Consider the following 14,206-nt stretch of genomic DNA (forward strand, 5'->3'; position numbering starts at 1 on the left):
TTGAGACCCCTTTGCAACTCATAAAATATTATTTCTGGAATTTGACAAGAAATTCTTAATATTTTTCATAGTTTCTATTAAATACAGCGGGAGTTCGTTAAATAATTGATGGATGACAATAAATATTCACTTTTTACAAACTTACAGCTTGTTTGGATGGTTGTTAGCCATTGTATTGTATCGTATTGTTACTTTAAATACGATGTTCGTTTTGATTGTTACTTAAATTTTATTGTATCGTATCGTTAAGTACGTCGTTACATAACGACGAAATGTGCCACTTTATGTAACGAACGATTTGGTGTGCTTGCGTCATTACCTTGTCTTTTTCTCTCAGTCTCACCCTTTATTATTATTAAATAATTTTATTTATCATCTACCTACCTTTTAATATAGTAATTTATACTGAATCATAATTTTTCCTTATAATATTACAAGTTTACTCGTCATATTACTAGTGCGTGATATCATGAAACGATGACAAACGGCACAATCTATCCAAACATTATTTTTATCAAACGATATAGTATAATACAATTCAGTACGGAACAATACATTATGAACAACCGTCCAAACAAGCTATTAAAGAACTAACAGTAAGAGAGTCAGCGTTTGTTAAATAATCAATGGAGACAAAAAGATATTCACTGTTTACAAACTTAAAAGACCTGAGGAATATACTTAAAGGTCTACTTTAAACCCACCCTAAACATAAGGGGTAATTTTTGATACATTTTCCCGGTAAAATAAACAAACGGACCTAGGCTTAGGGCTTTAAAAACAGGTCGAAGAAGGGTCTCAAAAATGAAAATCGGAGAAGAAATGGGAGGGGGGAGGAAGAATTTGAAGAGGGCTGTTGAAGAAGAATTTTTCACTCTTCAACAGGGCCAAAGTATTATGCAGGTTGTGGACCTTCGAGGTTCCAACCTTATTCAAGTATGAAAAATCCTACTAATTTCTTCCTTCTTCTTTTTTTTTGCGTAGTTTTGGTATTTGTATGGATTGATAACGAATTTTTAGTTTTTCTTTTTTAATTTTGAAGGTGATGGATGCGAAAGGTGAAACATCAATAGCAATATTTCCAGCTAAATTCCAGAAAAGCATGTGGATTAAAAGAGGTTTGCTTTGGTATTTCCTATCCTAATTTTTTGGGGGGATTTATTATGGTTGTTGATTTCATGCCTTTATTTTTGGCATTGAAAGAATAATGTGAGTGTTTTCCTTTGTGTTTTGTATCTTCTTTCCTGGATGAATAGGCAATTTTGTTGTGGTTGATGAGAGAGGAAGAGAGGAAGCTGTTGAGTCAGGTAGAAAAGTGGGATGTGTTGTTACGCAGGTACTCTATTACGAACAAGTCCGTGTGCTTCAAAAGTCACCTGAATGGTGAGACTCTATAATTCAAGCACCTATTTTTCGCCCCTTTTTTTAGTTTAATGAAAGAGGGAATAGAGTATTCCTTATAAATCTGTTCTTGACGGGGAAAAGAAAAGAGGGTCTTTCTGCTCGATGGGCCTATCGATGTAAATTTCCATGGAAATGGATAATGTACTTCTAGCTTGTGAATTTGTAGCTCATATATTTACTTAGGTTACTGGGATTGAAGATTGATCTCTGATGTCTGGAAACATGAAGATAATCTCCTTATTATGATTGAAGGAGTATTCTTGTTTCTTTCTTCCATCACATTTGACTTACTGTGTGGTCTGTTTAGAGGTCTTCTCCATCTTGAATTTTTCTTCTTTTACGTCCACCCTAGTAGTAGATTTTGACCTTTTTCAAGTTAGTCTCTTGGATTTTCTGGTACAATTTACAATATATGTTAATGAGCTTACAATATTAAGCCTCTCAGTTACTACTCTGTTGAGTGTGTGTTTTACTAGCCATTTCACATAGTTGGACATTTATATTTTGAGTCTGTATACTCCCCAGGTAAGATATGCAAAATAGCTGGTAAATATTTGTGGACGCTGCCCCTAATTGGAACTGTTTCATCATACTGCCTCCCGACACCTCTCCAACCAGAAGATAAACCCCCTCTAGCTAAAAAAACTCTGGCTCCAATCCTCTACATATGCTGTCTGATTGGTTGACAGGAGGCTGTCACTGGATATCGCATCCCCTCCACATGAATTGTTTCCATTCAGAAATTTTCTTATGTTCTGGGTACTCTCTGTGCAGGCCAGAGATCTTCAAATCTACAGCAGTAGAGAGTTCAAAACAGGATAAGCAATCAGATAATACCCAAATAGATGAGAATGAAGACTCAAGCGATGATGATGGACTCCCTCCATTAGAAGCCAATACTAACAGATTAAATCCATTTCAACGGGAGTCCGAGACAGAATCTGATTCAGATAATGATTCCTGATCCATGCTTTCGGACATTCATGGCACCATGGATGATACCTTCATTTTTGCAGATGAAGTTGGTTGTAAAGACATTGCTGTCTTTGAATGCTATTGATTGTAAATCTGCTTGCTATTGAATCATTGTCTCTGGTAAACTAGCTAATATGTCAAACCCACGTCTGAGTGAGTAAACTTATGATGTTCCTCATTTAAATTTTCTAAAATCTGTCTGCTGGTATGATTTTACTAATGCTATGTTTGATGGGCTATTTTTTCTATATTGAAAAAATATGCATAGCGTACTTAGTTTGGAATTAACTCGTGATTTAAGGCGAATGAGCCCATAGCAAGGTCAATTAGCTTTTATGCCTTGTGTTGACAATAATTTTGTGACGCAAAGGTTTCTAACATGTATCAATTGCTACTTCAGATTGTAGAAACTTTCTACTATATTTAAGCGATTCACAAAAGTTGGTGTGGAGTATCAAAGGGCCAACACCCTAATGAACCAACTCTTTATTTTGTCTTATTTTCTTCATGACTGGTTTTACGTGCTTTTAGCCTGGAATCCTGGATCTTCCAAGTACTTTAATTAAAATAAATGAAATATTATGCCTTAAATGTAACTAGCAGATATTCTCAACTTACATCAGTACTTAGCTGGGAGAACTTTTGAGGAATCCAGAATGGCATCTGCTCTAATTGACATGGGTGATACTGGAAAGGATGTGGATTCAAAGGCTTTTGCAAGCAACTTGGAGAAAATATTTTTGTCAATTCAGGTAAAACATAATATCCAGTATAAATTCTGCAGATTCTGATGAAAGTTTTAGATACTGCTGTTTGACTTGTCTGCTCTAGGTTCCTGTGTATATTTGTCCTCGGGTTGGATAGGATGGATGTCTTGTTATAGAACTCTCTTTGTTAGAAATCCTAGACAAGTAAAAAGATAAGAGAGAGGAAGCTCTTCTGGGAAATAGAAGTTATTAGTCTTGGATGTTACGCTACAAAATCTTGATTTCATTGGATTGAGTTTAATTTTCCGACTCATATTGTTATTTCTACACAGGATTTGGATACAGAAATCATTATTGCTGCTGCAAGGGACACAAATACAAATGCAACCGCTGTCGCTGCCAATGTAGTATTTGATGAGAGGCAGATGAATGCTCTGTTCGGGGACGTGGTAAAGCAGTTTTAGCTCTGATATTTAACTATACATATTCTTTTCTACAGTTGTGGCATTGTGCTTCAAAATTATGACATAACCAAAGTCAGACACCCTATCACTATTCTGCTTGGTCTTAAGTTCACACGATTTATAAAATCATGGAACTCCCTTATGTCTAGAACTATCAATACCCTCCTATTTTTTCTTCTTTCTCTGGTACTCAAGAATGTCCTAATACTAAGTTGATCGGATGTGAAATGAAAAGTTTATCATTTCTCCCTCACCAAATGTCAAATTAATGCAGCAAAAAAGAGTTTCATTTCTTATTCTGGAAACTTTTTTGCTGTTATTTCTCTCCTAGTCCTTGTAAAGCTTATTTTCTGATCCTTTCTCTTCAATATTTGCAGGTTAGAGTTAGTGAATCTTACGGATTGAAATTTGCTCGTGAGTTTGCACTCTGTTGAAGCAACTTCTCTATTTTGATCGATACACCAGATTGTTAGCTCCAAATATGAATATGTATCGAGATCAGAGGGTCAAGCTTGTCTCTGATAGAAGACAAAGGAACATATACCAATGATAATTGTAAGTCGCACCAAGAAATTGTTGCACATCCTGAGATTTTCTAGTATAGTGTATATAATACCAAATTTAGACACCAACTTTACACAATAGAGGACAAAATGACTGTATCTGTCATATTTTCTGATGTATGATGTTGGTTGATGTGGATCCCATATTTGTGGGAAGATAAGGAAGTTTATTTATTGCCAATCTATCTTCATAGCATCGTGTAAACTACTGGTTGACATATACCCCCTATTTGGGGATGACAGAAGCCTTTTACTTGAGACACCACTGTTACTAATCTACTTTAAACATTTTAACCTTTTCAACGGGTGTCAGATGTTCTATATTAAGTCCCTTCGGTTTCTTTGCAACAAGGACATTAATTACAGATGAGACAAGCTGCAACCAACTAATTCAAATCCAAACGGAAAGTCTTGGTGTGCTGAAAGAGAGGATGAAAGGGCTAAACCAGCAAGTCTTTGCGAGCTCATTTTGTAGTTAAAAAAGAATAAGGCGAGGAGTGAAAGATAAAAAGAACTAAAGAAGAAAGACTGAGGAATATGTCACTTTATTCTAAATACATACTATCAATTATCATCACACAAATAACTGGAAATCCAAAAGTACTAGACTTCTATCATGAACACCTCATATTGCTATATAATCTACAAGCTGCCACTTTGATTCACCTGTACATAGTGTGGAAAGTGAAAAAAAGAAGAGAAAAATGATATAGGACATCTCCTTGCTCAGGATATTCACACGGATGGGCCTAAATGGAATATTGTTTGTGTTTCAACATCTTCTGTAGGTATATCTTTACCACCAATAAATCTGTTCCAAGAACCCCTTTACGTTTAAGTATCTAAGTAAAATTGCTGGATCTTTTGCACTTTGTTGCCTAATGACCTGCATCTTTCTTTTTGATCCTTGTTTCATTTCCTGAAAGTTGAGCCAGTCACCAAATGTATGACCACACTTGGCGAAGAATAACCCATAAGCCGATGAAGAGAAGAGCCTCCAGATGCTTGAACTTCCTCAATTTCTGAAGTTCCTTTTCCCCACTTAAACATCTTAGCCGAACGTCCTGGTGATTCCCTGTGAGGTTCCCTCAGAACAGATTTCATTTTTCTATCTGAACTGCTAGAGGATATCTTTCTGTTGAAAGATTTCCTTACAAGAGGTTGAATTGGAGGTAATGAAGACTCCCCTTCAGTAGAGCAACTTCTGCAGAACGACGGTCCCAAAATCATCAGAACACGATATCGGATCAGTATGGGGACAAGAATTAAGATGATATGCTGATGCCAGATTCTGATGATCAATGGCATCAGTGTTGTCATCAACCTCACTTGGTGGAGGAGCTAAAGCCTCTGTATAGAATGGGACTACATGTGTTTGGCTTTGGAGAGAAAACTTCAAAACCTTTCTACAAGAATTGCATCTAAGCTGATGACATCTCCTTTTGGAAAAAAGAAAGTCCGCAGGCAGCTGTAGGAGTTCGCTGCAATAGTAACAAGCAATTATTGGTGCTCCACCAGCTACTGGTCGGACATGACGCATCTTTGAGTATTTTTCTCACAGGTATAGTTTCTTCATCTCGTGATCTTTGTGCCTCCTATCATCAGATTTCGTCTCATGGTCCCATCGGGATACTCAGAGCTTGAGTAGCGTTGAGGACTTGAAGAACCAGACTGGAGGTGACTGCAACAGTTACAGCTGGAATAGTCAATCCGTCGACCTTTGTTATAGCAAACTGAAGGATGCAACTGTTCTGAGCTATGCCGGACCTGAGGGGAGCAGTGTAAACACAGTCAATCAGCTTGGTGCCTGTAATGTGCAGCCTTTGCAGAAAAAGGTATTCTTGAGCTTTTACGTTATTGCGGCCAGCCTTTTCCATGACTGCATTTTACAGGATATCTCGAATAGTTCAAATCAGCACTTCACCATCTGCCAAAAACTGATCATAGTATATGGGGGTATATTCTTCATCCCTCATAACCTCTGCAGAAAACCGTCTGTTGGCCATACTTTTAGTAATGCGTGTCTGGCGTAATTGATGTTCAAGTTCATACACCATTCTCAACAATTCTATTTTGTCTGGTTCTGAATTTGAGGGAATTGTGGATGGATGAAGACTGGAATTGTGGGCTACATTATTCCGATAATTTGAAGGGTTGCCATGCTTATGTCCTGCTTGAGAACCGGTTAATATAAACGGAAATGCTGTGGTTTGCTCATCCTTATCCAATGTCATCCTACTTCCAGAGGCCTGACCATGTTTCCTAGATGGAAGCCATTTGTCATGATTCCAGTTGCTACCTTCTGTAGTGTGATGTCACCTTCCTGGTAGAAATTTTTTATTTTGTGCCTCACACAACTGACGCTAGTTGTGTGAGGCCTCTTTTTTATCTCACAACTTTGTGATCCCAGAATCTTGTGGACCCAAATGTGTAAGATATGGGTCCACAAATGTGTGAGATAAAAAGAGGCCTCGCACAACTAATATCAGTTGTGTGTGAGGCACACCATAAAATCACTCTTCCTGGTAATGCAGTGGAAAGTTCGTTGCGTTCTGTACTATCTTTGACTCGCTGCTCATTGTGTTGTTTATTCGGCATCTAGCATCCAAATGAAACTCACTAGAGTTAAACCTTCTTTCAGGTTGCTGATGGAACTGATTAGGTAAATGATCATCCCCATCACATGAAGATGCACTGCCATCGTAAGCATAGTAACTTCTGTGTGTTGGAGATTTGATCATATTTCTGAGATTAACAGGAGGCTCAGAGTTTTCTAACGTATCCATAGAGCTTATACGGTCAAAACCTGAGTGAATCTCTTTTTGAAATTGCTCAAACTACTCATGATCAGTAGACATCAAAGTGTCTGTTATGATGCTTTCATTCAAAAGACTTTGGTACATATCGGAGCCTACAGATAACTGCTTCTCAATGCCATCACGGCCTAATTCTTCTCTGTGGTTGATACATTCAAAGTAAGTAGAACTCAGGGAGTTGAGCCTCTTTTGGTTAACTCCACTTTCATTTGATCATTTACGGTGCAGTGATCCGCAAGGAAGTTGTCTTCATCCAGTTCCAGTTGTTCTGTCGCTTCAAGGGCTAAAACCTTCCGCGTCTTGTTTGGTTTCAAGGGTTGGACATCCAGTGCCTTTTTCCAGCTCCAGTTGCTCTCTCTCTTCATTGGCTGAACCTTCTGCATCTTCTTTGGCTCCAACGACTGAACTTCCCGACTCATGACAAGTAAGTTGATCTGAGCTAGAAAGTCTATTGGAGAAATTTTCTCCTCCTGAGAACTCCTTTTGATGTTCATATCGTTCTGTCTTTTCGTCCAAAGCACAACTGTGTTCATCTCTTTTATGTTCTTCAGATTTGGATGAAGGATCTTCATTCTCAAGACAGGTAAGACCAGAAGAGCTCGGAAGCTCATAGGGGGAATTTATCTGTCGAGGTAGATCCTTGTTACAGTCTTCAGCACCCCCTTGATCGGACTGCTTCCACTCGTTCAGTGAAGCATCTCCATTCGAAGGAGAAGCTTATTCACTTGCGCTGCTTATTTCTTTCTGATCAAGTCCGTTGTTCCTGTTCTTAGCTGCATCCAAGTTAAAATTTGTGAGGAAGTCATTTCAACTTGCACCATAATCACTTTAACTTTTTTGAGAATTAATCACTCATGTAAAATTTAGTTATTTAATTCTATTGGCGTACTGGATCACCCATAAATCTCTACTCTCAAATGCAAAGGATCTCCACCACAAAATTGGAGAGTAAAGCTGTAAGAATAAGAGCTTAATCCACTTCCTTTAACAAGCCTAACGCAAACCTAACACACCCTCCCTAAAATAATAAATAAATGAAAAAGAAAAGAAGAGATGCGCAAATATGTGCACGAGATCTCTTTCTGACTCCATATGTATTTACAAAGAATGATAACCTTGGAGCAATGTAAGAGTTGTCGCCACGTGAATCATAGGTCATAAGTTCAAGTCATGAAAGCAGTTTCGGTAAGAAATGCAAGCTAAGGTTGACATAATAGACCCAGCATGGTCTAACCCTTTCATGGACCTAACTCATAACGGGCAGCTTACCGAACTGCACTCGGTTTATTGGGTTGTGGACCGTGGTGGATTACTTCGGTTATGATGGTTGTTCTTGTGTGTTATGGGGAAAAGGGGTTATTATGGACCCAGAAAAGATTATTGGCCTAGTTCGGTATGATCAGAATCGGTTTGAGGTCTGTGGATGGATTTGAATATGAATATGGGCTATATATCGGGCCGAATGTGTTCGTTTCAGCATAGCTCTCCTTATGGAGGAGTATTCGGACGTTGGATTTTAATTCGTTGTCGGCTACTTCATGTAATGCTATATTGTGCCGTGTGAGTTGGGAAACGGCTTGGTAAATATCTTATGTGTTGAAGTTTCGCGTAGCAATGGTGTTATGTGAGCAGGATGACTCTTTAGTTCCAGAACATATATCGCACCTCAGTTGTGCTTGAGTTTGTTAGCTTATGGCGCTATATGTCCCATCAGGGATGGTATTATGCACTTGGTATGCTTGTGATCGATATTCGGTATGTTGTTGTAATGAGCAATTTAGCTCGATGCGTATCTCCTTATGTGAATTTTATGTGTGGATCGGGTGGCACGCCGCCATGGGTATGTTGTTTGGATCGGGTTGCACGCCGCAACAGTGTAATGATAATTATGGTCCCTTATATTCTATTCTGTGTGTTTTGTTTCCCATTTTCTGAGGAAAGTTCATGTTAGTTGCGTGATTTGAGTAGTCCCTTCCAGAGTTCATTTTCCGTATGTATCGGTTCGAGTTGGTAGCTTATTGGCACGTTGCGGCATCATGTGAGACTTCTAGTCATGTCAGGGGTGACTTGTTGCCTGAGCAGTTCGTACTGGGTGAGACAAGGTTATTGGATCTAGGATCAGTTCAATCGGATTGTATGAAGTATATTAAAGAGCAAAGATCATTATTTGGTTCAGAATGAGGTAATGTCCTTGTCAGGAGTGTAGCCTCAATGATTTGTTGACCCGGCAGTTGGTTATGAATCTTTACATGTCTCTTCCGTCGTGGCAGTATTGAAAGAGTTGGAACAAGACTTAAATGTATTATGAGGTGCCTTGTGAGCATCAGATTGGGGGAAAGTCGGCTATTATGGTCAAGGAATTTTATTATGGTCATGTGAATGATGTGGTGCATAGTGTGAATTCAACAAAGGTATGTAATCTTGTATCGGTGCATCATGTGGTGATTGATACGATGTTCATATGTTGAAAGCAGGCCTGGCTGAGAATTTCGGATGTTGAAACTGCGCTCTACGGCTCATTTGTTTGAATAAAAGAGAATATCTTCGGATTTGCTCGAGCTAATGTGATCAACTGAGTTGTGGTAGCACGGGTAGGTGCACAAGGTGTTTAACTGTGATTTCAGACAACTCCAGCGCAGTTCTTAGCACGTTCGAGGACGAACGTATATTTATGTGCGAGAGAATGTAAGGACCCGATCGATCGTTTTGAGCTCTAGCGCGACGTTTAGCAGTTTGAGGCATGAGCAGCTTCATTTCAGGTATTATGACTTGTACACATGGTCGGAATTGAATTCTGGGAATTCGGAGTTGATTTGGAAAAAGAATTCTCATTTCGGAAGCTTAAGTTGAGAGAATCGACTGAGATTGGATTTTTGAATAAACGACCTCGGAATCGGGATTCGAAAGTTCCAGCAGGTTCGTATGATGATTTTGGACTTGGGCGTATGTCCGGATCGGATTTTGGAAGACCCGAGAATGTTTCGGCACCTAATGTGGAAGTTAGCATTTTGGAGGAACTTCATAAGCTTGGGTTGAAGTGTATTTCAGTGTTATTAATGTCCGTTTGGGATTCCGAGTCTTGGAATAGCTCTGTTATGGTAAATCTGATGTTGGGAGCGTGATCGGAAGTGAATTCGGAGGTCCGTTTGTCATTTTGGAGTCATTTGGCTAAAGATAGAAATTTGAAGGTTTTTGAGGAGTTTGACCGAAAGTGGACTTTTTTATATCGGGGTCGGAATCCAATTCCGGAAGTTGGAGTAGGTCCGTAATGTCGAATGTGACTTGTGTGCAAAATTTGATGTCAATCGGACGTGATTTAATAGGTTTCGGCATCGAATGTAGAAATTGGAATTTCTTAGTTTCATTAGACTCGAATTGGGGTGTGATTCATATTTTTTGCGTTGTTTGATGTGATTTGAGGCCTCAACTAAGTCCGTGATACGTTTTGAGACTTGTCGGTATGTTCGGACGGGGTCCCGAGGGGCTCGGGTGAGTTTCGGGGTGATTTCGGTCCATTTCTAGGCCATTTTTAGCTGCTGGTTTTTGGCTACAGCAGTATGCTACGCGATCGCGGGGAATTGGTCGCGATAGCGACGAGTAAAGTGGGAGAAAATGGCCAGTGATTCGCGATCGCGGAAGGCCTTTCACGATCGCGTAGAAGAAAGTTTCTGCTGCACTGACCCGACTTTGAAAGCTTGTATCTCGCAATCTATAAGGAATTTGGAGATGATCCAAAAAAAAAAGTTGTAGCCCTTTGTGTCTAGTTTTCAAAAAGTTAAACCATTTGGTATTTAGAGCTGTGTACAAAAAGTTATGAGTGGTGCGCTGCAGCCTATCCGGAAAGAGTTTGGAAATTGCAAAGAATAAATTTGTGTTGTAGAGGGCTGACTTTGGAAGCTTATATCTTGTAATCTATAAGGAACTGGGAGATGAGAAAAGCATGAAAGTTGTAGTCCTTGGAGTCTAGTTTTCAAAATGTTGAACCATTTGCAATTTAAAGTTTTGTACAAAAAGTTATGACTATTATACTAGAGACTGTCTGGAAGAGCTGGGCATTTGTTCTTCGCGATCGCAAAGCATTTCCTGCAATCGCGAAGGGCAAATTTTGGGCTGAGAAATGTTGTACTTCGCGATTGCGAAGCATTTTCCGTGATCGCGAAGAGTAAATACCTGGGCAGAAGCTATATTTTGAGGTTTTAGCAATTTTTAACATATTTGGAGCTATGGAGCTCGGATTGAAGCGATTTTTGAGGCGATTTTCACCATATGGATTGGGGTAAGTGTTCTATATCCGAAAGTAATTATACTTCATGATTCTATGGTTATATTCATCATTTACTTCTGATTTAAATGGAAGAAATCAAGATTTTTGTAAAACTTTTCAAGAACGAAAATTCAAGATTTGGAGGTCAAGTTGTTATCGGAACTTGGTAAAATTGGTATGGTTGAACTCGTATCAGAATGGGTTATCGGATTTTGTGAGTTTTTTGGAGTCCGGGCACGTGGGCCCGAGGGCGATTTTGTCAACTTTTTGAACGGAGTTAGGAATTTATCTAAATTGAATTGTTGTGAGTATTAGAGTATATATTTATGGATTTTCTCATTTATTGGCTAGTTTTGGAGCGTTGTGCATCGATTTGAGTCGTCAGAAGGGCTTGGAAGCCGGTTTTGGAACTTCCGAGCAAGTTGAGTCTCCTTTCTAATCTTGTAAGAAGGAATTGTCCCCATAGGTGAATTAATTGGATATGTGCTGCTATTTGCGAGGGCTACGTACGCACGAGGTGACGAGAGTCCGTGTGTAGCTACTATTATGTTTATGTCCGGGTAGTCTAGGACCCAAAAGCATGCTTTACTTGTAATACTTGTAACCTTATTGTTAGTTTAAATTGCTTAAATCATATCGAAGTGGAAAATGACTTTCTAAAAGAGTTAAATTTCATATTCTTGACTTGTAAAAGAGAAATTTACACCTCCTTGAATAATAGTCTTGATTTACTATTAAAAATGTGTGTTTCTGTGTGTACTTGCGTCGTATGTATGATTCACGAGAAGGGTGATTGTTTATTTATATTTGACCGCGTTGCATATATGATTCGTGAGCGGGGTAATAGATGCATCTATGGTTCGCTCCATTCGACCCTCTGGCAGTGTACAGTTTAAATATTGTTGGATCGGGCCGTACATCCTCGGCATGAATTGCGCATGCTTGTATGGCTTGCCTTGAACTTTATTGAAGTTAATATTTCTTCTACCCGGCTTGAGAATATATGCATAATTGATGAAAAAGGAAATTGGAAATTTTCATAATAAAGAAGGAATTGTTTGCTTGCTTCACTCTATTGAATTACATTCATGTTCATGTAAACCCTCGACTTGTTATATTACTGATGTATCATCATTGGACCACTAGTAAGTGTCGAAGTCAACCTCTCGTCTCTACTTCTTCGAGATTAGGCGGGATACTTACTGAGTACACGTTATTTTCGTACTCATACTACACTTGCTGTGTATTTTGTTGCACAGGTTCAGGTGTGGCTAGCGGCTTAATGGCATAGCGGCATGGTTGGTACGGAGACTTAGCTGAGCTGCATTTATCGAGACGGCCCGCAGAGTCTCCTTCAGACTATTGTGCTGTATTTTCATTTCTGTCCACCTTGTATTTCGGACAGTTACTATATTTTATTTTATTCCCTAGTAACTGCTCATGCACTTGTGACACCGAGTTCTGGGATGATTATGGGGTATTTTGTATTGATCTCTTGACTTTCATATTTAATTTGAAATAAGTATCTTTTACTAGTAAAATTGAAGGAAAATCAGAGTTTTCACAATTATTTAACTGAGGATTTAATTAAGTATTTATGGTTGGCTTGCCTGACAACGGTGTCTGGCGCCATCACGACCCATAGTGGATTTTGGGTTGTGACATCACAAGTTGTGGGCAACAAGTAGAATCTACAAAAGAATCACACTATCCTACTGTCCGAAACGAAATAGACAGCAAAAAATACATAAGAAAGACTTCTTCAGGCTGCTGGACGGCATGGATGAGAAGCGGCTCACCGTAGAAGTCTCGAGTCCGCTCAGATATACGCACCCGACTGGTAGACAGATACACCTGCCTCAAACCCTGTACAATTAAGTACACAAGTGTAGTATGAGTACATAAACAATATGTACCCAGTAAGTATCCTGTCTAATCTCGAAGAAGTAGAGACTAGAGGTCGACTTGACACTTAATAGGGTCAAATAATGTGAGAATAATTTATAAATAGCATGGATAGCACAAGTTAATAGCATTTGAAAATCTTGGCATAACAGTTCTTTCCCAAGTATTTTCATGGATATTCACCTATATTCAAGCAGATATGAAATTTAATCTTCAGAGAAACGCTAAGGAAAACATATGCAAGTAACACCGTGGGACGTACGACCAGATCCAACATAAAAATAAATTGTGCACTGCCGAGAGTCGAACGGCTCGAACCATAGATGCATCTATTATCCCGCTCGCGAATCATCCACGTGACGCGGCCAAATATAAATAATCTCATCCACAAGCAAACAATAATATATATCTGAGGAGTAGTTATTCACAGGAATACCCAATATTCTCCTTTAAAAGAACAAACAGGATAAGGTCCCTTCACTAGTCTCATTTACCTTAATCAAAATGGTTATATGAATCCGAGTTTATCATCAAGTTACAAGAATATCACGTAGAGAATGCTTATGGGTCCTAGACTACCCGAACTCAACATAATAGCCACTACGCACGGACTCTCGTCACCTAGTACGTACGTAGCCCCCGCATACAATGGCAATTAATTCAATTATTATACCTATGGGGACAATTCCCTCTTACAAGGTTAGAAAGGAGACTCACCTCGCTCCAAAGTGCACTTCCAATTCAAAGAACGAGTCCAAGCCCTCAATTCGGAGCCGAACGATCCCAAACTAGTTAAACGAAGTAAGAACTAGTAAATATAGACTCACAAGATCGAATTCTAGCTATTCAAGCTATTTCCCAACCCTTAACACAAGTTTCTTAAAACCCGACCCCGGGCCCACGTGCCCGGATTCCGAGATTTTTCGAAGGAAATTGTTCTCTACATCCTAAGGATCAACAATATATTATTTCTAATTTATTCCATAGCAAATTTTGTGGTTAAATCTAACTTTTATTAAAACCCTAGCTTTTTGCTCTAACCCCATGATTTCTCCTTAATACTAGTGTTTAATCTACCCAGGACATAAGTAATAAACTAGAAATGGGC

The 14,206-nt window shown here is 38.9% G+C and overlaps 1 protein-coding gene and 1 long non-coding RNA gene across 2 annotated transcripts; both read left to right on the top strand.

Moving 5' to 3' along the window:
* On the top strand, positions 709 to 4,304 carry LOC109235305 (probable RNA-binding protein EIF1AD). The gene is made up of 6 exons (XM_019401362.1): positions 709 to 936; positions 1,043 to 1,118; positions 1,257 to 1,383; positions 2,179 to 3,131; positions 3,419 to 3,535; positions 3,928 to 4,304. Exons 1-4 carry the CDS (start codon positions 805 to 807, stop codon positions 2,366 to 2,368), a joined length of 525 nt encoding a protein of 174 aa, XP_019256907.1. The 5' UTR covers positions 709 to 804; the 3' UTR covers positions 2,369 to 3,131; positions 3,419 to 3,535; positions 3,928 to 4,304.
* LOC109235306 lies at positions 5,602 to 7,815 on the top strand. Its single transcript, XR_002069359.1, has 5 exons — positions 5,602 to 5,674; positions 5,751 to 5,948; positions 6,755 to 7,088; positions 7,158 to 7,353; positions 7,481 to 7,815. It is a non-coding gene; the product is annotated as an uncharacterized LOC109235306 (long non-coding RNA).

Source organism: Nicotiana attenuata, chromosome 12 (assembly GCF_001879085.1).
Source record: "Nicotiana attenuata strain UT chromosome 12, NIATTr2, whole genome shotgun sequence".
NCBI lineage: Eukaryota > Viridiplantae > Streptophyta > Magnoliopsida > Solanales > Solanaceae > Nicotiana > Nicotiana attenuata.